The sequence below is a fragment of the Camelus bactrianus genome, chromosome 10 (assembly GCF_048773025.1).
Source record: "Camelus bactrianus isolate YW-2024 breed Bactrian camel chromosome 10, ASM4877302v1, whole genome shotgun sequence".
NCBI classification, from domain to species: domain Eukaryota; kingdom Metazoa; phylum Chordata; class Mammalia; order Artiodactyla; family Camelidae; genus Camelus; species Camelus bactrianus.
In genome coordinates this window covers 42,226,291-42,251,198 of record NC_133548.1, presented here as the reverse complement: position 1 = coordinate 42,251,198, position 24,908 = coordinate 42,226,291, and the positions used below count along the sequence as shown (strand labels likewise).

Here is a 24,908-nt window from a genome sequence, read left to right as displayed (position 1 = left end):
GTTTCCTTTTCTATCCAGGGGAGAGGCAGCATCTGCTGGTCTTAATTTAGACTCTGTCATTTCACACAGAGTGTAATGTTTTAGCGAAGAGAAAGGGGAGTTCAGGTTACTGAATAGCAAGTTCAATTTTAGACATGTCAATTTTAAGGTCCCTGAGGGGCACACTGGTGACAGTATCCAGTGGGTGATCAGCTATATATCCACGTCCAAGTTTTGCATTTGAATCGTCCTTGAAACCTTGGACCTGAGAGAGATCATCTGGGAAGAATTTGTAAAATGAAAGGAGATGTAAGCCCAGGGAATGACAATGTTTATGGGATTGATGGGGGAAAGGAATTAGTGAGAAAGTTGGAGAAAGAGCATCCCAGGAGACAGAAGAAATGAGGGGTGACTGGTGTCTCAGTAGCCCCAGGGGAAGAGAATTTCAAGAATGAGGAAGTGGTTAAGGTAGAGAGGAGTCTAATCAGATAAGGACCAAGAATCCCTCTACTTTAGCAACACAGAAATCTCTAGTGACATTGGACAGAGCAGCTTCAGAGGTGCAGAAGGGAATCCAGATGGCAGGGGTCTGAAACTGGAGACCTAGGACCCATCCACAGGGGAATGGAATTTTCCCCGCCACTGCTTAGCAGTATGTGTTGACAAGAAGATGGAAGGATAAGGGGACAAAGGAGTGTTGAGGGAAGGAAAAGAGAAGGACAAGCATGGCTGTGTTTGGGGAATGAGATTTTGTCCAACCGTGTAGCACTTCTAGGTGATGACAAGGCTCTGAGTGTGGCCAAGGGGATGAGTGGCCCAAGTGGCAAGAAGGCAAAAGGCCATTGGAGACCAGGGAGTCAGAGCCTTAAAGATGTAGAAAGTGTTATCCCCAGAGATACTGAGTCATCCCAGATGCTGACGGTTTTCCCCTGGGAAGCCTGTGAGTCAGGGACCCAAGTCCTCAGTGAACGTTGGGAGGTGGGCAGGGGGCAGTGCCAAAGAACGGAGACTCAAAACAGACTGATGGTCCAAAAGAGGCAGTGGGAGGCAGAAAGATGCTGACCACCCACTTCCCTGTCCCATGGGTGGGCAATGGAATGAGTTGGCACCTCTTAAGAGATCAGCCAGGGAAGCCATGTTCTCAGTCAGATTTCAGGTAAGGCAGAAAGGGGAGGGAACTCCTTTCTATAGGTGAACAAATGTTGCAGGTGATACAGGGTCAGGAGGCTGAGTGTAGTGACAGGGACAGCGGGCAGCACCAACCAAGAATACAGGAGGGGCCAGGTAACTGGGCTGCCTTGCACTTTGGGAGTTAGCCTGGGATGACAGGGAGGGAGGGAGGCACAGGGGGACTGATTGACCAGGACGAGCAGAGACCATGACTGAAGTGGCCTGATGTGCAGACCAAGGCCCTAGACGACCCAACATGCAATTTAGGGCTTTGCAACAGAAATTTGATGACGTTGTTTGGGAGCCTCTGCAGGCCCTGGCCCTGGTGAAGGGATGGGTAATTAGACCTGCATCAGAATGGAAGAGGACAATGGTCTCCTGCACCACAGCCCTCAGTGGATATGCCTTTGCCATGGATCCTGTGGCTGGCCCTCCAATCCATGCCACTCTCTCTTCTCTGTGGGGAAGCCATGCTCTTTAGATAGATTTGGCTTCACTTCCAGGCCCAGTGGTATGTCCTCAACCAGTCAGAGAAAGCCCACCCTCCTGGCCCAGAGTCTGGCTCAGGGAAGGGCCTGAGCCGGCTCTGCTCTCCTCTGGCTTTTTTTTCTGGTTGCTTTTGTGGGGAACACGGCAGACCTTGGCCTAAACAGACTGAAGCCTGGGACTTCCTGGATCAAACCACTGGTCAAATCCTCATTGTGTCTGAGACCATAAAAGCCTTTCATCATTTAACCAGTTTGAGTTGGGTTTTCTGTTACCTTACCCGACCTGAGAGCAGCCCAACTGAGAGAAACCTTATCTTAGGCATCCCTTTGCCCCATCAGCTCCTCCATGCCACCTTCCTGGGTCCAGGTGTGTCTGTGGGGCAGGGCCTGTTGCAGATTCTGGCCCTTCCGGGGACCATGGTTCTGAGGATGGAGCCCGATGTAGACTACGAACCAGGGAGGGAGCAAGTCTTTGTTGTCGGAGAATTATTTGGCCCCCAGTCTCTGTCTTGGTGACCCAGACACCTGTTTATATTTTGTAGAACATTTTTCACTATCATACCTGTATTCTTAATAATCTCCCTAGGCTAGTTTTCTGTGAATGAGAATGTTTCCTCCTGTCCCTGATCTTTATCGCATTGTATTGTCTGCTTTCCTCCCCCAGCCCTCCATTTTTTCAGCGAATATTTATCCACCATATGGCAGGCACTGTTCTGGGCAGTGAGGATGTGCCAGTGAACAAAACAGACAACTACCTCTGCCCTTAGAGGCTTATATTCTAAGGAAGTACAGATAAGAAACAAAATACACAAGTGAAAGAAATATGTATCTCTAGGTAGTGCTAAAGTAGAAAATTCAAAAAATGAGAGAGTTCTTTTGTGTGTTTGCCTCACTGAGAAAGTTGTTTTGGCTTTTGAGTGAAGACCTGAAGGAAGTGAGGCGTGTACCACGAGTGAGTATGGGAGGGGCGGGAAGCCTTCCTGGCCGAGGAAACAGGTCCTTCAGGTGAGCATGTGCTTGGTGTGCTGGAGGAACAGCAAGGAGGCCAGTGTGACGGAGAGGAGTGATGGAAGGGGAGAGGAGTAGGAGGAAGGGTCAGAGAGGTGGTGGGACCTGTAGGGACAATGAACACTTCAGCTTTTACAGCTGATGGTAGATGAGAGACAAGGGTAGGGTCTAAAAAAATTTTTTTTAGTTCTTATTTTTTATTGAAGTGTAGTCTATTTACAATATTAGTTTCCTGTGTATAGCAAGACAATTCAGTTACACATCTAGATACATATATATGTGTGTGTGTACATATATATTTCAGATTCTTTTCCATTACAGCTCATTACAAGAAGGAGTAGTTTTTAAGTAGAGAACTGACATGATCTGCCTCAGTTTTTAAAGGAAAGAGAAGACTCAAGGATGACTCCAAGTATGGAGCCTGAGCAAAAGAAAGAACTGACCTTTTTTTGGTTTGTTTTGCTCTAAGCATTCTTTTTTTTTTTTTTTTAAATCGAACTATAGTCAGTTTACAATGTTGTTTCAATTTCTGGTGTACAGCGTAATGTTTCAGTCATACGTACACATACATATATTCGTTTTCACATTCTTTTTCATTAGATATTGAATATAGTTTCCTGTGCACAGGATAAACTTGTTGTGTATCTATTTTATATATAGTAGTTAGTATCTGCAAATCTTAAATTGACTTGTTATTAACTGAGATGAAACGGTTAGAGAAACTACTTTGTGTGTTTTGTGTGTGTGTGTGTGTTTGGGGGAGGAAGGATGGAGAACAGGGGCTCGGTTTGGACGTTTATATTTGACATTCATTTGGAGAGCTCAGGTAGACAGCCAAATGTTTGAGTCTGGAGTTCAGGGCAGAAGTTCAGGTTAAGGATTTGTTTGAGAATCATTAGGATAGGGATGGTATGTAAAAACCACAACACTGGATAAACTCACTCAAGTCATTTTTTTACTTTTCCTTTAAAGACCCCTTCCCTAAACTGCAGCAGTACATTAATTCATATCTTTAGATACTTTATTTTGAAACGGATTGAGTATACTGAAAATGAAGAAGTGGTATTTTATGTCTGGCTAACTCCAGCTCTGGGAGGAGAATGGGATGAAGTAATCTTTTTGCAATGTCACCTTCCACTGAGGTTAAGGTTTTGTTAGTTTAGTGAAGATAAAATTACAGACATTTTAGGGGGAGGGTATAGCTCAGTGGCAGAGTACATGCTTTGCGAGCACAAGGTTCTGGGTTCAAGCCCCAGTACTTCCATCAAATAAATAAATAAATAAATAAATAAACCTATATACTTTCCTCCCTAAAAAAAACCCCCAGATATTTAACTATATCACTTCAGGTTAATGAATTTATCACTGAATATGCATATAAAATAAATCAATTTTTAAAATATTCAAAGTATCATGGCAAGTATGGCTGAAGAGGAATCAGATGGCGTTCCTCTGGTCACATCCTCTCGCCTCAGGGTCATTGTACTTTCTGTTCCCTCTAACGTGGAGCTGTCTCTCACAGATACAAACAAGATTTGTTCATGTCTCTCTGTTCAGATGTTGTCTGAACAGATGTTGTCTGAACATGAGAGGCCTACCCCAACTAAATTTAAATAGCACATCTCATCACTTGCTGTTCTACTTTTCCTCTTAGCACTATCACTTCCTTCTACCATGTATATTTGTCTTTGCTGTCTGCTTTTCTCCATTACAATGAACTCCTCAATAGCGATTTGTGGAAGGAGAGCAGATCATAATATTGCCATTCAGAACAGTTGTATGCATTTGAAAAAAAGAAAAGAAAAAGTTGTATGAAGCTATGGTGACTATCATTTTACTGCTTTGCAAACACTGTGCGTTGCAATTAAAACGATTTTGCAACTTTAGTAGATATAAGGTGCTATGTCAGGGTTTTAAAAAAAATTATAGTTGATTTACAATACTATATTGGTTTTGTGTGTACGATACAGTGATTCAATATTTTTCAAGATTGTTTTAAGCTTAAAATGTTTGATGAGCAGGAACAGTAAACATTTCCCCGTGCCCTTGTGTTTTAATTTTATTTCTCCTCGTGAATTTTATACTTCTCTTCTTTGTCTATTTAGTTATTGGTTTATTGGTTGTTTTTAGACACACACGTTTGCTTGTTCAGTCTCATTCCTTTCAGTTGATCTCAGCTTCTAATTTTGGCTCGGGTCTCAGCCGCAGCCCAGCAGTAGAAAGGAACATTTCGCCCCCTGCAGGCTGCAATTGTCCCGCAGGACCGGGGAAGCCTAGGGCAGGGCCATAGGGGCACTGCTCCCTGGTATCTGCCCTCCGATTTCGGGTGGATGTGTCTCTGTCCCTGCAAGAGGGTTTGGGGCTTTTTTTTTTTTTTTTTTTTTTTTTTTTACCGGCCCCCTTCTGTACAGGCCTCCTGGGGCCTCGGGCTTCCCCGGCTCCACGTCTCTAGTGCCTGGTAGGGCTGGGCTTGTACCCAGCCGTCGAGTGGGGACTGTCCTCTTTGGGCTCTCTTTAGTGTCTTTCTTTCCAATTCTCTGACCCCAGGGCTCATGCCCCGTGGTTCTGGCCGTCTGCAAGGAATTCCGCAGCACCCTGGCGCTGCCCTAGGAATAAGTTCTGAGCGCTGACTTTCCAGATCACTCAGAAGCTGCTCGCTAGGTCAGCGTATTTACCCCCACTTCCCCGGCCGGTCCCCCCCCACCCCCCCCAGTCCTTCAGAGCACATCACTGACTGTAGCTACTCCTAACAAGGAGCTCACTGTTGACCGCACGGCCTCGGGCCTAGAGCAGCCCAGTCCGAGGCTTGTCGGGAGCGGAAGCCCCACGGGGAGGCCGCCGCCGCCGCCGCCGCCGCCACGGCGCACGGCACGCCCCTGGGGCAGGAAGGCGGTGCGCTCCGCACTCCAAGCCAGACCGCTCGGCGTGCCCAGGCGGGGGCGCTCGCGGGCAGGACATTCCGCCGCTCGCGGCGTCGTTGAGGGCCGCTTGCACCCGGGCCCCTCAGGGCTCCACCCAGGGCCGCTCACCCGGAGCGACGTCGGGGGCTGCGCCACGCGCTCGGTCCCGCGCTGGTTACTCTTTAGACATGGGCTGACAGTCCACGTCCGGAAAACCCAGTGATAATTGGAGAATAAAACTTAAACATAGGTGAGTCAACAGCGGCTGCATCATTTCCGTGAAAAAAACCCGAAAAAGCCAGAGCCGGCTCCCCAGTCTGGAGCTCCGCTCCCTCCAACGCCTGGGCCCTGGGGCGGCGACAGGCAGCAGGACCCAGTCTCTTGGAAGAGACACTGGGGAGACAGCTTGCTGCAGGATAGGACGCCTTTTAACGTGCTCCTGCACGGGCGTTTACTGTTTGAAGAATATACTAAGTCTCTGAATTCAGTGTTTGTTTTAAGTTAATTCATATTTATTCATAACAAACCTATCAATAGATGAAAAACAGCGTTTACGTTGTATACGCTGTATGTAAAATACTGTTTTTAATCTGGGGGTTCTTAATCTGGGAGTACAGGGCCAAGCAGAATTGTCTAAGATTTAGGGTCCATGACAACACTGAAATTGTTTCCAATTTGGGTGCTGATGTGCCTTTTTTCTGGTAAGAAGTTACGTAGCTTTTAGAATTACCAATGTTCATAACCTTTGTTTAAGAAAAGCTGGTCCAAAGTTAACATTCATGGGTTTCTAGATTCAGAACCCTTGGCACTAACACCGAACACCGCCCCCTCCCTCCCACCCTGCGCCACCTCACGTGACGCGATGCTCAAGAATCTGGACGCACGTGGAAGGGTTTGGTTCTCGAATGAAGGTCATAAGAGGCTGGACTTAAACTCTCTCTCTTTACAGAACCCCCCACCCCAAAACCTCCAGGGGCACAGTTGGTTTCGTTTTAAAGCCAAATTAGGGTCAAGTAGATTTACTTCTGCATTTCTCTGCACTTAAATAGAAATAACTCTCTGGTAGGTTTTTTCCCCAGGTTAGTCATGCAAACGGTCTATGCCTCACTTACAACTGGTTTTCAGCTTCTGGGGCAGCCCTGGGCACAGGCCTGGCCCAGGACCTCTCTGCCGCGCATGAGGAGTCTCAGGGGAACTTGGGTGCTGACTTCACTGGGCTGGGATTTTCCTCAGCAGTGTGCCCAGGGAGTTAAAACGTGTTCCTTTTAAGGAAAAAAGAATACAAGATTTTTTTTTTTTTTTTTATCGTGAAGAAAAAAAAAAAGATTACAAAACCACCCCTAATCCCACTAACAGGCTAACACAATAATTTAACTTTGCTTTAAATATCAGCTCTCCTAGGTGCACACACTTTGCATTGCTGTGATTATAGCAGTATGGTAATTATACAAGCTGTTCTGTTTCACAATCTACTTTTCCTTAACATATCATAAACATTTTACTGTCTTCATAATTAGTGTTTTTGATGGCTGTATACTTCTCCACCCCACAAGATACATGTCATCCTCTCCCTTTGTTGTACATTTGAGTGGGTTTCAGGTTATTGATATGTATGGGTGTATTGTTATGCCATGAACTTGTGGTCAGAGGGTTCATGCTGGAGTCTTTTTTCTCCAGCCAGTTTCTGGTATTATGATGAACCCTTAATGCTCCAGAGAAGCCTTCCTTCCTTCCTTTCATCCTTCTTTCCTTCCTTCCTTTTTCCAGCAAATATTTACTGAATGTCTACTACATGCCAGCCAAGCACTGAGGATAGAGAAGTGAACAAAACAAAGTCTGTGTCACTATGGAGCTCACATTCTAGTTAGGGGAGACAGACAATAAACATATATATTAAGTATTATATATTATATTGTCAGATAATGCTAAGTGCAACAGAGAGAAATGAAGCCAGGTGAGGGAGATGGGGTGTACTCTTTTTTGTAGAGTAGTCAGGGCACACTTTGTTGGTAACATTTGAACAGAGGTATGAAGTAGGTGAAGGGGCAGTCCTTTTGCAGATCTAGGGAAAGGATTTCCTAGGCAGAAGAAACAAACGTGTAAAGGCCCCACGGCAGAGCAGTGTGCTTGGCATGTTGGAGGACGCCAGTGTGATGGCAGTGGAGTGAGTGGGAAGGATGAAAGGGGATGTGATTAGAGAACTGGATTGTACCCTGTCCTGTGATACGGAGCTGTTAGAGGGTTTTGGCCAGAGGAATGAGATGCTCTTATTTACCTTTTAAAAGACTCAATTTGGTTGTTGTGCAGAACACTGTCAGAGTTCAGAGACTGTTACAATAATCCAGATAAGAGATGATATGGTGCTTTGGAACAGAGTACAGTGGTAAAGGTGGTACAGAGAGCCTGAGGATGCATCCAGCAGGATCTGATGATGGTTTGAATGTGAAGTTTGAAAGGAAGAGTCAGTGATGACCTAATATTTTAGGAAGAATGGAATGGCCATTTTTTGGAGTTTTGTTTGTTCATTTGTTTGTGTTTTGTAGAGGGAGACAGGAATTAGGAACTTAGTTTTGGACATATTAAATTTGAATTGTCTGTTGGAAAGCTAAATGATCAAGTCAAGTACGCAGTTAAATATCAGAGCTTGCAGCTTAGGGAGGAAGTCAGAGATGATTTTGGAGCTGTTTGTGAGCTCATGATATCTGGAGCATGAGAAGGCATCAGCTCCAGCCCAGACCTCTCTCCCCAGTCATTTATCCAGCTGTCTACTTGACATCTCCACTTAAAAGTCTAAAAGACAACCTACACCAGAAACTAATATAACATTGTAAATCAACTATACACAATAAAAAATATTGCAAAAAGAGAAAAACAAAAAAGTAAAAATTAAAGACAACCCAGAGTCAACGTGTCCACACCCAAACATCTGATCTTACCCCCTAAACTGCTCCACCCAGCCTCCCCTGTCTCAGCTGATGAGGGTACCATTCTTCCATTGCTCAGACTAAAGCCTGGGAGTCATACTTTACTTTTTCTCTCCTCTTGCACATCCAATCTGTCAGGAATTCCTGTTGGCTCTGCCTTCAGAATATATCCAGAATCTAATCCAAACACTTCTCACCACCTGCACTGCTCCCCTCCTGGTCAGAGCCACTCTTACTTATTTCTTGCCTGGGTTACTGCATTAGCCTCCTGTAATTTCCTCTGCTTCTACACCCACCCTCAGGTCCAGAAGTCTCTTCTGAACACAGGAGCCAGAGGGATTCTTTTAAAACATGTCGGAGCAAGTCCCTCCTCTGCTCAAAACCCTCCAGCAAAAGTCTTTACAATAACCCGCAAGGCCCCGTGTGATCTGACCCAGAGGAGTGCAGCTCTGTCTCCTACTGTTCTCTTCATGGTTCACTTTGCTCCAGCAACACAGGTCTCCGTGTTGGTCCTCAAACATGCCAGACACACTCCTGCCTCAGTTCCCTGTACTTAGAATGCACTTCTCTCAGCTGCCCTCCTTGTCTCATTCCCTCACGTTCCTAAGATTTTGCTCAGCTCACTTTCTCCGTGAGAATTTCTCTCTCCCAATTTATCTCTCCATCTCCTTTCCCCCATGGTAACCATAAGTTTCTTTTCTATGTCTGTGAGTCTGTTTCTGTTTGTAAATAAGTTAATTTGTGTCATTTTTTTAGATGCCACATATGTGATGTTATATGGTATTTGTCTTTCTCTGTCTGACTGACTTCACTTAGTATGATAATAATCTCCAGGTCCATCCATGTTGCTGCAAATGGCATTATTTCTTCTGGCATTATTTCATTCTAAGATCTTTATTATTAGTAGTATTATTTTTTTTAATGGAAGTGCTGGGAATTGAACCTAGGACTTCGTGCATATAAAGCATGTGCTCTACCATTGAGCTATATCCTCCCTAAGATCTTCTTTAAAGTTGGAATTTTATCTTTCATCTTCTTCTCCTTGAACTTGTAAAATCCATTGGGCTTCTCCCCATGGAATTTTATCCTGATATAACATATTTTTAGCCTTGAAAGTATTTTATTGATTACCTTATTATTCTTTTCTGCAACAAAAAATATATATGAATTGAAATTTTAAAAATATTTCCTGCGATCTTCAGATTATAGATGTTAAATTTCTTCTGAACTGAATTAGCATTATAATTATTAGTAGTACCTAAAATTGAGCAGAGCAATATAAATGTGTTATAAATTATAAATAATTATTAAACATGAAAAAGCTTTTTTAGTGAAAAAGTTTTTTTAGTAAAAATGTCTTTTTTCTTTTTTTTTGCATTCTTTTTTTTTATTCAAATATCGTCAGTTTACAGTGTTGTGTCAATTTCTGGTGTACAGCATAATGCCTCGGTGATACATATACATACATATATTTGTTTTCATATTCGTTTTCATTATAGGTTACTACAAGAAACATCTTTTTTTCTTAATTTTTTTTCTCTAGATGCCTCTTGGCCACATAAGCAGCCGCCCCGGTCTTCCTGGCGCCCGTGGGCAGCTGTATGATGATATTCTTGCCTTCCAGGGCAGGGATAATCACCTCCCACTGGTAGGGTTGCAGCTCTATTCTGGGAAAGGCTGGGAGCTCAGACCTCTGGCCCTTGGGGCTCCCTCCCAGGTCCGGCCCTCTTTACAGCTATTTCCCACTCCTGGCTAGCCCAGTCTGGTATAGGGAACGCCTTTTGCCCGGGACTCCATCCCACTTGAGGAAAGTGGGGCCGGGCAATAGAGGGACCTAATGGGAATGTGATCTGGGCAAGAGGAGAGGAAAAATGTCTTTCTTAATGAGATGGGTGGGCCTATGTTTTTCTTAGTCCATGTATTGATGGTTAAATATTACCTTGCTCACATAAATAAGAACATGAGAATGGAAGGAGTTTTGATATTGCAGACTATCCCTATTATTTGAGCCCCTTCAGAATTAAATGCCAAAAATCACATAACAATCTATTATAAAAATTTTTTTTAATCTGTCACCTGACAACTTAATTTTCAGTTTTGTTGAAAGCAGAAGAGTTGGAAATTACCTAACTTTCAAAAGCGTTGTTACCCAGTTAGAATTGTTCACTTTTCAATTTCTGGGAAGCATACCAAGCAAAGCTTTTCTAAAACATAACAAATTAATATTACTTATATCTTTTATTTTTTCAAACAGAGGCACCCTATTTAACCCAATAAACTCAGAAAGAATTGGGAACATAAAAATATTAATTTTAATATGCCTTGCAAATACAGCTGACCTTTGAACAACATGGGTTTGAACTGAAAATTGCAGATTTTTTCAATAAATACATTGGAAAAATTTTTGGAGATTTGCAACAATTTGAAAAAATTCTCAAACCACACAGCCTAGAAATATTGAAATATTTTTTAAAAGTTAGGTTTGTCATGAATGCATAAAATATATGTAGACTCTAGTCTGTTTTATCATATACCACCATAAAATTTACACAAATCTGTTATAAAAAGTTAAAACTTCTCAGAATTTAGGTGCAGAAATGCAGGCCATACATGACACCATTCACAGTGCAAAGAAATGTGAATAAATGTAAAGATGCAGTATTAAATCATAACTGCATAAAATTAACTGTAGTAATACTATACTACTGTAATAATTTTGTAGCCACATCCTGTTGTGACTGCAGTGAGCTCAGGTGTTATACTTGCTTAAAATGCCGTGTGAAGCTAATCATCTCCCCATGAGCAGTTCGTCGCTCCAGTAAATAACATATCTCAGTAAAATGTCATCTCTTATGGTTCTCACATATTTTTCATCACATTTAGTGCAACGCTATAAACCTTGAGTAACCTCATAGGACCCATACGAAGTGCCATTAGTGATGCCGGAAATGCTCCCAAGAAGCAGAGAAAAATCATGACATTACAAGAAAAAGCTGAATTGCTTGATGTGTACTGTAGATTGAGATCTGCAGCTGTGGTTGCCCATGATTTAAAGACAAATGAACTCAGCATAAGGACAGTTGTTTAAAAAAAAAAAAAGAAAAGGAAATTTGTGAAGCCCATCGCTGCAGCTACTCCAGCAGAAGCGAAAACCTTGCACTTTTTGTGAAATTCCTTTTTATCTTGTACTGAAACTGCAGCTTTTAAATGGGTCCAGAATTGCTGTAAGAAAGGCATACCTGGCCATCATTCAAAAGTCCACAAATGATAAATGCTGGAGAGGGTGTGGAGAAAAGGGAACCCTCCGGCATTGTTGGTGGGAATGCAGTTTGGTGCAGCCATTGTGGAAAACAGTATGGAGATTCCTCAAAAGACTGAAAATAGACTTACCATATGACCCAGCAGTCCCACTTCTGAGCATATATCCCAAGGGAACCTTAATTCAGAAAGACACCTGCACCCCAGTGTTCATAGCAGCACTATTTACAATAGCCAAGACATGGAAACAACCTAAATGTCCATCAACAGATGACTATATAAAGAAGTTATGGTATATTTTTACAATGGAATACTACTCAGCCATAAAAAACGATAAAATAATGCCATTTGCAGCAACATGGGTATCCCTGGAGAATGTCATTCTTAGTGAAGTAAGCCAGAAAGAGAAAGAAAAATACCATATGATATTACTCATGTGTGGAATCTTAAAAAAAAAAAAGAAGACAAATGAACATATATATAAAACAGAAAGAGACTCATAGACATAGAATACAGACTTGTGGTTGCCAGAGGGAGAGGGGCAGGAAGGGATAAACTGGGAGTTTGAGATTTGCAGATAGTGACTGGTATATATAAAAGAGATAAACAAGTTTATACTATATAGCACAGGGAAATATATTCAATATCTTGTAGTAGCTTACAGTGAAAAAGAATATGAAACTGAATATATGTATATCCATGTATGACTGAAGCATTGTGCTATACACCAGAAATTGACACAACATTGTAAACTGACTATATCTCAATTTTTAAAAAAGGCATACCTATAAACTCAGATAAGATTCAAGAAAATGTGGCATTACATGACAACTTAAAGCAAAAGGAATATGAAGGATCCACGGCTAAAGAATTTATGCCAGTAAAGAATGGTTGGATAATTTTAGAAAGAAGTTTGGCTTAAAAAATTTAACAACAGGAGAAGTAGCTTCTGTCAACTAGAGGCAGGAGACAAGTTCCCAGATGCTATAAAGAAAATCATTGAGGAGAAAGCATAGCCACCTGAATAGGTTTTAGTGCAGACAAAAGTGCCCTATTCTGGAAAAAAAAAGCCACAAAGGACATTTATTAGTAAGGAAGGAAGTGAGCACCAGAATTTAAGGCAGGAAGGGCTAGGCTAACTCTCCTGTTTTGCACAAATGCAGTGGGGTTTATGACCAGGACCATCCTTATCTATAGCGCTGCTAACCCCTGAGCCTTGAAGGGAAAACATAAACACCAGCTGTCAGTCTTTTGGTTGTACAACAAGAAGGTCTGAACGAGAACCCTTTTTCTGGATTGGTTCCTTTGTTGCTTTGTCTCTGAAGTGAAGAAGTATCTTGCCAGTAAGGGATTGCCTTAAAGTTCTTTTGATATTGGACACTGCCCCTGGCCACCCAGAACCCCATGACTTCAACACCGAAGGCATCCAAGTGGCCTCCTTGCCCCCAAACACAATGTCTCTCATTCAGCCTCTAGATCAAGGGGTCATATGGACCCTTAAGTCTCTTTACACATGGTACTCTGGAAAGAATTGTCAGTGCTATGGAAGAGAACCCCAACAGAGAGAACATCATGAAAGTCTGGAAAGGTTATACCATTGAAGAGGCCATCATTGTTCTAAAAAAATGCTGTGGCCATCAAGTCCCAGACAAATAAGTTCTGGCTGGAGAAAACTGTGTCCAGATGTTGTACATGACTTCACAGGATTTATGACAGAGCCAAACCAGGAAATCATGAAAGAGATTGTGGATATGACAAAAAAGGAGGGAGAGGGAAGGGTTTCAAGATATGAATCTGGGAGAAATTCAAGGAATTCAAGACACCACATGAGAGGAATGAACAGAAGATGATTTGATGGAGATGCATGCTTCTGAACCAGTGTCAGATGGTGAGGAAGAAGCAGCAGTGCCGAAACAAACTGACACTAGGGAATCTGGCAGAAGTGTTCCGATGAATTAGACTGCTTTTGGCTTCTTTTATGCCATAGACCCTTCTATGTATGACATGGGCACTGAAACTAAAGCGGATGCTGAAAGAAGGATTAGTACCATATAGAAACATTTTTAGAGACATGAAAAAGCAAAAACATCAGACAGAATTACGTTGTATTGTCCTAAAGTAACACGGAGTGTGCCTGCCTCTCCTGCCTCCCTTCCACCTCCTCTACCTCTTCCTCCTCTGCCACCCCTGAGACAGCAAGACCAACCTCTCTTCTTCCTCCTCCTCCTCAGCCTACTCAGAGTAAAGATGACGAGAATGAAAGCCTTTATGATGGTCCACTTCCACTTAATGAATAGTAACTAATCATCATGCTGTACAATTAATAAACTTATCTGTTGTGTATGTGTGCGAGCGTCTTTGTATGAAGATTGAGCAACTGCACTGCAAGAACCGTATGAGATGTTTTTGTGTCATCATCATCATCCCCTGCGTAGTCATCGTGTAGAACATCGTGTGCAAGACTGGTATTGAAGAGGATAGCCTCTCCTTCCACCAGCATCAAGCGAGTGATATTTAACATAAAGTTAATAATGTGTTAGTTTTCTTACTGTTTTATAATTTTGCTTTCCAAGAATTGCATTGCTATACAGTATATCTCTCTCTCATAATTGGAGAAACTGGGTATCAGCCTATCATTCTGGATAAGTGTTTTTTTTTTTTAAATGTAGCAATGCTTCCAATACTATGTTATGAATGACTGTAATACTATATACCATAAAAATTTTATAATGATTCATTCATTAGTGTATAGGCTGGGCTATTGTGAAGCAATTGTATCAATTACACTGGCTACTGTAAAGCAGTCATACTGCTGTTTCTTTGTTATCAGTGCATGAATTGTCATACTTGTAAATAAATGTGATTTTCACATGATCTTTTCATTTTTCATGTCTGGTGCTAGTAATACAACATCTACAGTGTTTTGTATCATATAAGACAATACTGATGAAAGTACTGACAGATGATTCATCTGTTAACAGGGAATGTAAATTTATGATATGGATAAATACAGTACAGTACTGTAAATGTGTTTTCTCTTCCTTATGATCTTTCAAATAACACGTTCTTTTCTCTAGCTTACTTTATTGTAAGAATACAACATATAATTCATATAACATACAAAATATGTGTTAATCAGCCATTTATGTTATAGGTAAGGCTCTTTCAACAGTAGGCTATGAGTAGTTAAGTTTTGGGGGAATTAAAATTATATGCGATTTTTGACTATGTGGGTGGGGGTTGGCGCCTCTAAACCCCACATTGTTCAGGGGTTAACAATATAATTTAAAAATAAAATTCTTTTTTTTTCTCATGGGCTTGAAGTATAATTTGTTAAAACCTTGGAGCTGGAGATTTGACTCGTTCGATTTAAGAGAAATGTCTACCCCATAAAAATATTGGCAAACCCAGCATATTATCAAATTAATCGTCCAGTCTTCATATTTCAATTTCAATAAGCATGTTGTGTTTCCCTATGGCAAACGTATCTCATGTGAATTCTACCTCCAAGTTGACTATCATCTATCTATCTATCTATCTATCTATCTATCTATCTATCTATCTATCTATCTATCACATCTTATTAATCCACTTATCTATCAATGGGCACTCAAGTTGTTCCATTATATTGCCTATTGTAAATAATGCTGCAGTGAACATAGGGTTGCATATATCTTTTCAAATTAGTGTTTTTGTCTTCTTTGAAAAAATACCCAGAAATGGAATTTCTACATTGTATGGTAGTTCTATTTTTAATTTTTTGAGGAAATTTCATACTATTTTCCAGAGGGCTGCCCCAGTTGTTATTCCCACCACCAGTGTACAAAGTTTCTTTTTTCTCAATATCCTCAGCAACACTTCTTGTTTGTTGTCTTTTTGACAATGGCCATTCTGACAGGTATGAAGTGACATCTAATTGTGTGTGTGTGTGTGTGTGTGTGTACGCGCTTTATGGAGGTACAGGGGATTGAACCTAGGACTTCGTGCATGCTACGCACATGCTCACCCACTGAGCTATACCCATACCCCATCCCCATTGTGGTTTTGACTTGTATTTCCATGATCAGTCATGTTGAGCATCTTTACATGTGTTTTTTGGCCATCTGTATGTCTTCTTTGGGAAAATGTCTGCTCAGGTCCTTTGCCCACTTTTTTTAATCTTTTTTTTTTTTTTTTTTTTGAGGGGGAGGTAATTAGGTTTACTTATTTATCTGTTTTTAGAGGAATTACTGGGAATTGAACCCAGGACCCTGTACATGCTAAGCATGCACTCTACCAGTTGAGCTCTACTCTCACCCCACTCTGCCCATTTTTTAATTGGGTTTTTTAAAAATATTGAGTTGTGGGAGTTCTTTGTATATTTTGGATATTAACCCCTTATAGGATATATCATTTGCAAATATCTTCTCCCATTCAGGAGGCTTGTCTTTTCATTTTGTTGATAGTTTTCTTCACTGTGCACAAGCTTTTTAGTTTGATATAGTCTCATTTGTTTATTTTTGCTTTTGTTTCCCTTGCCTGGAGAGATATATTGAAAAAATACTGCTATCATTTATATGAAAGAATGTATTGGCTATGCTTTCCTCTCAGAGTTTTATAAAAGTTTCAGTTCTTACATTTTAATCTTTAATTCATTTTGAATCTGTTTTTGTGCATGGTGTGAGAGAGTAGTCCAGTTTGATACTTTTGCATGTAGCTGTCCAGTTTTCTCAGCACCACTTATTAAAAAAGGCTGTTTTCCCCCACTGTATACTTTTTGCCTCCTTTGTCATAGGTTAATTGCCCACATCAGTGTAGGTTCATCTCTGGCTCTCTATTCTGTTCCATTGATCTCTGTGTCTGTTTTTTGTGCCAGTACCACACTGTTTTGAAGACTATAGCTTTGTAGTATAGTTTGAAACCTCACTCACCTCACTTTCAGTTTGTGTCTGTCTTTATAGCCAAAGTGAGTCTCTTGTAGGCAGTATATATATGGATCTTGTGTTTTTATCCATTCATCCACTCTGTGTCTTTTGATTGGAGCTTATAGCCCATTTACATTTAAAGTAATTATTGACAAGTATGTCCCTATTGTCATTTTGTTAATTGTTTTCTGATTCTTTTTGTGGTTTCTTTTTATTCCTTTCTTCTCTCACTCTCTTCCCTTGTGATTAGATGACTATCTTTAGTGTTATATTTCAATTCCTTTCTCTTGTGTGTGTGTGTGTGTGTGTGTATCTATTAAAGGTTTTTGGTTTGTGGTTTCCATGAGGTTTATAGATAACAATCTATGATTATTTTGAATGGATAATCTAAGTTTGAACACATTCTAACAGCCCGGCACCAGCCCCAGCCCCCTCCCATTGTTTAATGTTTTTGACATCATATTTTACATCTTTTTGTTTTGTGTATCCTTTCATTACTTATTGTGGATATAGGTGGTTTTACTACTTTTGTCTTTTAACCTTCCTACTTGCTTTATAAGTGGTTGATCTACTGCCTTTGTTGTGTGTTTGCCTTTACCAATGGGATTTTTCCTTTCATAATTTTCATAATTCCGGTTGTGGTCTTTTCTTTTCCACTTAGCAAAATCCCTTTTACATTTCTTGTAAAGCCAGTTTAGTGGTACTTAACTCTTAGCTTTTACTTGCCTGTAAAACTCTTTATCCCGCATTCAAATCTGAATGATGGCCCTGCCGGGTAGAGTATTCTTGGTTGTAGTTTCTGCTTCTCACCACTTTGAATATGTCAGGCAGCAACCTTCTGGCCTGCAGTTTCTTCTGAAAAGTCAGCCTGGGATTTCTTTTTAAAAATTGAATTAAATTAAATTTTAGAAAATTGAAGTATAGTTGATTTACAATGTTCTGTAAGTTTCTGGGGCACAACATAGTGATTTGGTGATGAAAATATTCTTTTTCATAATAGGTTATTACAGGCTTATGGGAGTGCTTTTGTATGTAACTAGTCGCTTTTCTCTTGCTGCTTTTAAGATTCTCCCTTGATCTTTAATTTTTGCCATTTTGGTTATAATGTGTCTTGGTGTGGACCTCTTTGGGTTCATCTTGTGTGGGACTGTTTGTGCCTCCTGGACTTGGATGTCTGTTTTCTTCCCTAGGGTAGGAAAATTTTCAGCTATTGTTTCTTCAAATAAGTTCTCTGCGCCTTTCTTTCTCTCTTCTCCTTCCAGGACCCCTAAATGCAAATGCTAGTCCACTAGATATTGTCTCAGAGATCTCTTAAACTATCCTCAGTTTTAAAAATTCTTTTTTCTGTTCAGCTTGGGTGATTTCTACTACTCTTCCAGTTGGCTGATTCATTTCTCTGTATCATCTCATCTACTATTGATTCCTTCTAGTGTATTTTTTTTTTTAATAAAAAGACAGTGACAGTACTTTATTTTGGGCACTTACTCAGTATTTCACAGATCCTCAACAAATTTTGAGGTAGGTTAAATATTAGCATTGTATTTTACAAACTAAAACAAGGGCAGAGATTACAGCACTTGTCATGAAACACAGCAGGAATCCTACCATAATCAAGAATAACATGGTCTCATCTTTCAGATTAATCTTCTTCGGTGTGTATGTGAATTTAATGGTGATAGCTTGCAAAGTCATTAAAAAAACAAACAAAAAAACAAAAAAACCCACTAAACATTACAGAAATTCTACTTTGGGGTATTTTGTAATTCTTAAAATCAGTCCTACAATGATTAAACATACTTTGGAATATCCCTACTCCCATTACAAATCTATTTATAACCAATCCTTGTAACAAATTAGCATATTACTGATTTTGTTGTTTTCTGTCTTTTAAGCTGATGGAGCAGGAAGATAATCAGCAAGCTCCACAGAGCACCAGGCAGCCTGGGAGTGCAGGCGCTATGTACGCGCAAGGCATCATCTACGGCGATTTGGGGTCACAGGAAAGCAGGTGTACAAATGGAGCAAAGATCCAGAAAAGATGCCTGGATCCAAAATAGGGGGGGGGCCCTGCCCAAGTTAAAGATGAAGAAAAAATACTATCATCTCAGGCTGTGGATTCTTATCATCATGCTGCAGTATGTATGATGCACTACTCCTAAAAGAACAGTAAATTTGTCCCAGTAAAGTCTGTTAGTTAAAGTTCTTACTAACTAGAGTTACCACAAGTTCTTTACAAATAAAATTAAAATTACATTTTATTAAACTGACATCTGTAGAAGCAAAACACCTAAATATTTATCATATGTTCCACCTATCATGTAAATTACTCTAATTGTCACAAGCCTAATTCACTTAGCTCATTATAATTACTTAAAATCCAGCTCATCCTGACATAGGTTCCTGGGCCAGTCTTCTCAAGTATTTGTTTCATTATAAAGTTCCTTTTATTTAAACAATTGTCAAATATTAGTAATAATTCAGGATTAAGAGTAGTTAATTAACAACTGGGAAATTATTAAGGAAAATATCATTACTGTTGTAGAAAATACAGCATTCAGCAGAGCAGGCTTCAAGAGTAAAGATAACAGACATGTATGCTTCTGAATAGACCGAACAGCACAGCCCAACACAATGTGAGTCAAAGAAGCCAGGAAAAAAAGGAGGAAGGGGCCACAGGAGGCAAAGTATTTTATTCCAGTGTCCCCAAAATTGACTGTGGAAGTAAAAAGTTTCTATATTAAAAAAGTTTATATAAATTACATGAATTATAATTTTCATAGAAGTCAAAATGAAGTGTTCTGCATAGGACAAAAGATATGCCTAAGCAACATGTCGTATTTACACAAGGCCACTGGATGTCATGGATTATTAGTGACGCATGGAAAAGCTTACGTCTGCGGCAGACTGAGCAGAGATTTCAGTTTGGTATTCTATGACCCCATGACTGTAAACTACTTTCTATACAAAAGCTCTAATGAGATACAGAGTTTTGTGTAGGAACTCTTGTGCTTCTGGTTGGCACATCATCTACTTTTTAATATGTGAAATTAATAGAGACATTTGTGAGAGGTTGTGCAAAACTATTACATTTACAAAAATGGCACAAAAGTGAATTCAACAGTCAATGCACATGCACACTTCATTCACATCTTCAACAACAAAAGGTATCCTAACACTACAGAGCTGAATAAGAATGTTAGCTTCAACGGCAGCTGTTAAGCACGAGAGTCACATAGTTACACCAGAATGGGCAAATATTGCCCAAGTAAAATTCTATTGTTAAAGCTGAAACAGATTTAAGGCCATTCAAGTTCAAGCACAGGATACAAATCTTTCGGAGCCCCATCTATGTGTTTGAAATATGTGACCTTTCTTCTAACTTGTGGTCTTAAACTTCTGTTTTACAAAATCCAAAGGAAAAATACAGAAGAAATCAATACAATAGAGGTTATATTAAATAAGAGTAACATACAAAGCTGTAATTAAGATGAATTAAAGAAAGCCAAAACATTCAAATTGTAAAACTTGCTTGTTACTTGTTGGAACCAGCCCTACACTAGGAGTTAGGTAATATATACAATTACTTTCAAGTAGATTGATTACTTTATGTTGCTCTAACATGTTCTTTTCATCAGTGCACTGTTAAACTAATAAAAAACCCTACACATGTGTATTACTTTACAATAGCAGCACACACTACCGCTACCTGCAAAGCCGTCAGTCTCAAATGACTTAGTGAATGAAAGGAAATAAAAAGCAGAGAAGTAACATAGTAAGGAGAAATAACAGGAATTAGAAGATTCATGCAGTTCAGCTCTTTTAATCAGCCAGCCAGCTTGCTAGTAACAAGAGATGGTTTCCGCTGAGGAAGGTCCTGTGGAGTGGGAATGTGGTCACCAGTGACCTCTGTCTTATCCGGGGCTGCAGTAGGAAGCTGCTTGTTCTTCATTTTTGCTTTAGCCATGTTGTAATCCCCAGAATCAAAATATTTTTGCCCTTTCTGCAACCGTTTCCTTAAAAAATCTGAACCTCCAGGCTTTTGCCCCAGATGAGGATATCTTGCTTTTAATTTTGCTTCTTCAGCTTTCTCTGGACTAGTCACTTTATCTTCCATTTCCTTCTGCTCCTCCGCGGAGGCTCCTTCGGGGACTTCCGCGGACATACTGCTCCCTCTGCAGATGAGACGCCGGGAAGAGATGCGATTACCGGGGGGCCGAGGCCGCCCGGCCGCCCGCCCCGCTCCCCTAGCGCCTGCCGGGGCCGCCTCCGCCCTCGCCCTTCTAGTGTATTTTTTACTTCAGTTATTGTATTCTTCAGTTCTGTTTGTTTCTTTTTTATATTTTCTAACTCTTTGTTAAATTTCTCATCATGTCATCCCTTCTCCTGAGCATCTTTATGATCATTACCTTGAATTCTTTTTCTACCCAGATTGCTTATCTCCACATCACTTAGATCTTTTTCTGAGAATTTGTCATGTTCCTTCATTTGGAACATATTCCTGTCTCCTCATTTGGCCTAATTCTCTGTGTTTATTTCTATGTATTCGGTAGGATGGTTACTTTCCTGATCTTGGAGAAGTAGCCTTATGTAGGAGATGGCTTATGGGGCCCAGCAGCATACGCCTCTGTGGTCACCAGAGCTATATGCTCCAGGGGTGCCCCCTGTGTGGGCTGTGTCAGCCCACTGGTGGGAGGGAATGGGTCCTTGTGCGGATGGTTGGATAGCCTGGGAAGCCTGAGGATGGTGCTGGCCTGCTGATTGGAAGACCAGGTCCTGGTGGGGCAGGCTGTGAGGTCTGGAGGTCCCAGGACTGGTGCTGACCAGCTGGTGGGTGAGTAAGCCCCCATAGCTAATAAGCTAGAGGGAGTACTCCAAAATGTCACTTGCATCAGTGTCCTGGTGGTAGAACAAGTTCCCAAAATAGGTTGCTTCTAGCATCTATGTCCCTAGGGGATCTGAATTGCCTCCTGCCTTTCCAGGAGGCCCTCCAAGATCGGCAAGTGTGTCTGACCCAGGATCCTTTAAAATTACAGCCTCTGCCCTGGGAATTAAAGCGTGTGAGATTTTGCACATGCTCTTTAAAAGTGGAGTCTCTTTCCTACAGCCCTCTGGCTCTCTGAACGCAAGCCCTAATGGCCTTCAAGGCCAGATATTCTAGGGGCTTATCTTCCTGGTGCAGCACCTCTGGGATGATGCATGGCTCAGACCCCTCACTCCTTAGGGAGAACTCCTGCGGTTGTGATGGTCCCCTCGTTTGTGGGTCACCTCCCTGGGGGAATGTGTCTTGACTATACTATGTTTCCATCCCTCCTACCCATGTCATTGTAGTTCCTTCTTTTGTCTTTAACTATGCAGGCTCTTTTCTGCTAGTCTTCAGGTTGTTCTTGTAGATAGTTGTGTGCCTGTGGGAGGAGGTGAGCTCAGGTTTTTCTACTTCGCCATCCATACCTTCTACCTCCAGGAACTTTGGTTAACAACCTGAATCATCTCAGGGGATTTATCCCTAGACTCTCCCGAAAGGAATTCAGTCCACCCAACACACTGATTTCAGCCTTTATGAAACCCTGAACAGAGGACCCAGTTGAGCCACATTGTACCTTGTACTTCTGACCTACAGAACTATGAGATAGTCAGTGAGTGTTGTTTCCAGCCACTTAGTTTGTGGTGCTTTGTTACAGCAGCCATGAAAGTGAATACGCCATGCTATAGTTCTTTACATAATATTCTAAGACATTGACCCCCCTACCCGCCAATTTATCACTATCGGTCAGTCCCTCGTGCCTTTACTTCCTCTGTTTTCCAGTTTAGACTCTCTAGTCTGCCGATACAGTTATTCCCAGCTCCTGCTCTTTCCCTTTATTGCAGCGCTGCTCAAACTTGACTGGGCACAGCATCAGGCCCCCCGCAGGGCTTGTTAAAACACAGACTGCTGGGCCCTACCCGCAGACTTTCTGATTCAGGAGGTCTGCAGTGAGGCCTGAGACTTGACATTTCTTCCCAGTTTTCAGTGATTCTGGTGCTACTAGTCTGGGGACCACATACTGAGAACCACTGCTTTGCGACAGTCACCCTGATCCAACTCAACTCTGTCTTCTGCCCCTGAAACCAAGTAACTGGATGTTGCTCAAGAGAAGTCACTGCCTGGGCTGACTGGTTTTATTTAAATTTTGATTAGACTCCAAGTGGGCCCTCCACTACTGCCTGGTGGTCCTTTTGCATTTCCCTTGTAGGGTCTCTGACTTGCCCCACACCTTGTCTGTCCTCTCTTCTCAAACCTCCAATATCCTGCTCACCCCTTAGTTCTAGCAGATAACCTCACCTCCCACACTTCACTGAGGAAGTAGAAACCAGAAGATGGGAACTTCCTCATCTTCCCACTAATGAGGTTCTAACTCTGCCGGGGGTGGTTCTTTCTTCCCTTCTGTTCTGTAGAAAGAGAGATCTCTGCCCATCACTAGCCAGCCTCTCCTTCTATGCTCTGCCTCCCATTGCTCTCACCTCTTGGAGAACTCTGCTCCTTTATCCCCTCCTTTCTCCTGTGCTATGTTTGAGTCAACCTGCTTATTCCTGTATCCCCATTTTTAACCCTCCTCAATCTTATGTGCTCTCCCGGCCCCCATCCCATTTCTTCACTCTCATTCACAGCAAAAATTCTTGAGAAAGTTGTCAACTTCCTGTGTTTCCAACTCCTCACTTCCCATTCACTCTTTTAAAGGATCAGTGGCCAGTGTCTGTTTACTGACTAAATATTACATTGGATGCTTATCTGTTGAGTGTTGTTCTGTGGTCCCCAATCTCATGAGTTTAAGGACAAACCCCTCAATATGGCATCTAGAGCTAGTGACAAGTGCTGTGCAGAAAACAGAGGAAAGTGATGGTTTTCATGACTCATAAGGACATTCTGAGCACCTACAATGCACCTGGAATAGTGTTAGGCACTGAGAATACATCAGTGAAAAAGCAAAGGTTCCCTTCCATGTGGAGTTTACATTCTAGTTGGAGAATATAGAGAATAAACAACAGCAACAAAATGTAAAAAATGTTTATTAGCAATATGTGGTATATGAAAAAATAAAATTGACTGCACTTCAAAAAAAAAGTTAAAAAAAAAAAGAAAAAGCCGAGACAGTTAGGGAATGTATACAGGAGGGTTGTAATTTTAAGTAATGTGGTCTAGATAAGACCCCACTGAGAAGGTTATTGGAGTAAAGACCTGACAGATGAAGAGGAGTTAGTGGGGCAAATATCTGGAGGGAAGAACATTCCAGGCAGAGAAAAGAGCAGGAGCAGGAGCCTCAGGGCGTGAGCATGCCTGGCTGGTGGAGTAACTGCAGGAAACTGCAAGGAATGACCAGAAGGCCAGTTGGCCTGGTGCTTGGTGAGCAAAGGGAATGACTAAGGATCACCAAGGGACCAGACTGTGTAGGGCGGAGTTTGGCAAACTTCTCTGTAAAGAGCCAGACAGTAAATATTTGAAGCTTTGCAGGTCACACAAAGTCTCTGTCACATGTCTTCCTTTTCTTCTTAATTTTTAAACAGCCTTTATCACTCATATGTGGAATCCAAAAGAAAAATAAAAAGAAGACACTAATGAACTTATCTACAAAACAGAAATAGACTTAGACATAATAAACAAACATGGTTACTGGAGGGAAAGGGAGTGGGAAGGGATAAATTGGGAGTTGGAGATTTGCAAATATTAACTACTATATATAAAATAGCTTAAAAAAACCAAATTACTTCTATATAGCACAGGGAACTATATTCATTATCTTGTAGTAATCTATAGTGAAAAAATATGAAAATGAATATATGTATGTATGTATATGTATGACTGAAACATTATGCGGAACACCAGAAATTGACATGTAACTGACTATACTTCAATTTTTAAAAAGTGTGAAGTCTTCTTTCCTCTGCAGTATAAGGATTTCACCCACTGGCCTTAGTTTGCCATCCTCTGAGACCTTGTAGGCCATTGTAAAGATTTTGTTTTCACTCTGAGTGAGATGAGAGGCCCTGGAGGATTCTGAGCAGAGGAGTGACATGATCTCTCCTAGATTTTAAAAGGATCTCCCGGCTGTTGTGTGGAGAATAGGCTGAAGGGGTGGTGTGTGAAGTGGGAGGCAGGGACGCTAGAGTTTAGATTATATATGGGGCAAAATAAACTATCCAGCTTAGAGGCTTAAACAACAAACTTTTATTATTATTCTTGGTTCTGTGGGTCAGGAATTCGGACAAAGCACAGCAGGGCTAGCAATTTCTGCTGGGCTTAGA

General features: G+C 41.2%; 1 protein-coding gene and 1 long non-coding RNA gene across 2 annotated transcripts; one reads left to right on the top strand and one right to left on the bottom strand.

The window, feature by feature from the left end:
* The first annotated feature begins 5,504 nt into the window (after window positions 1-5,504).
* LOC123619581 (uncharacterized) lies at window positions 5,505-18,898 on the top strand. The gene is made up of 2 exons (XR_006728236.2): window positions 5,505-5,795; window positions 18,524-18,898. It is a non-coding gene; the product is annotated as an uncharacterized LOC123619581 (long non-coding RNA).
* Window positions 18,899-19,867: 969 nt separating this feature from the next.
* On the bottom strand, window positions 19,868-20,900 carry LOC141578860 (cAMP-regulated phosphoprotein 19). Its single transcript, XM_074372410.1, has one exon. The coding sequence runs from the start codon at window positions 20,791-20,793 to the stop codon at window positions 20,455-20,457; it is 339 nt and encodes a 112-aa protein (XP_074228511.1). The 5' UTR covers window positions 20,794-20,900; the 3' UTR covers window positions 19,868-20,454.
* Window positions 20,901-24,908: the final 4,008 nt, after the last annotated feature.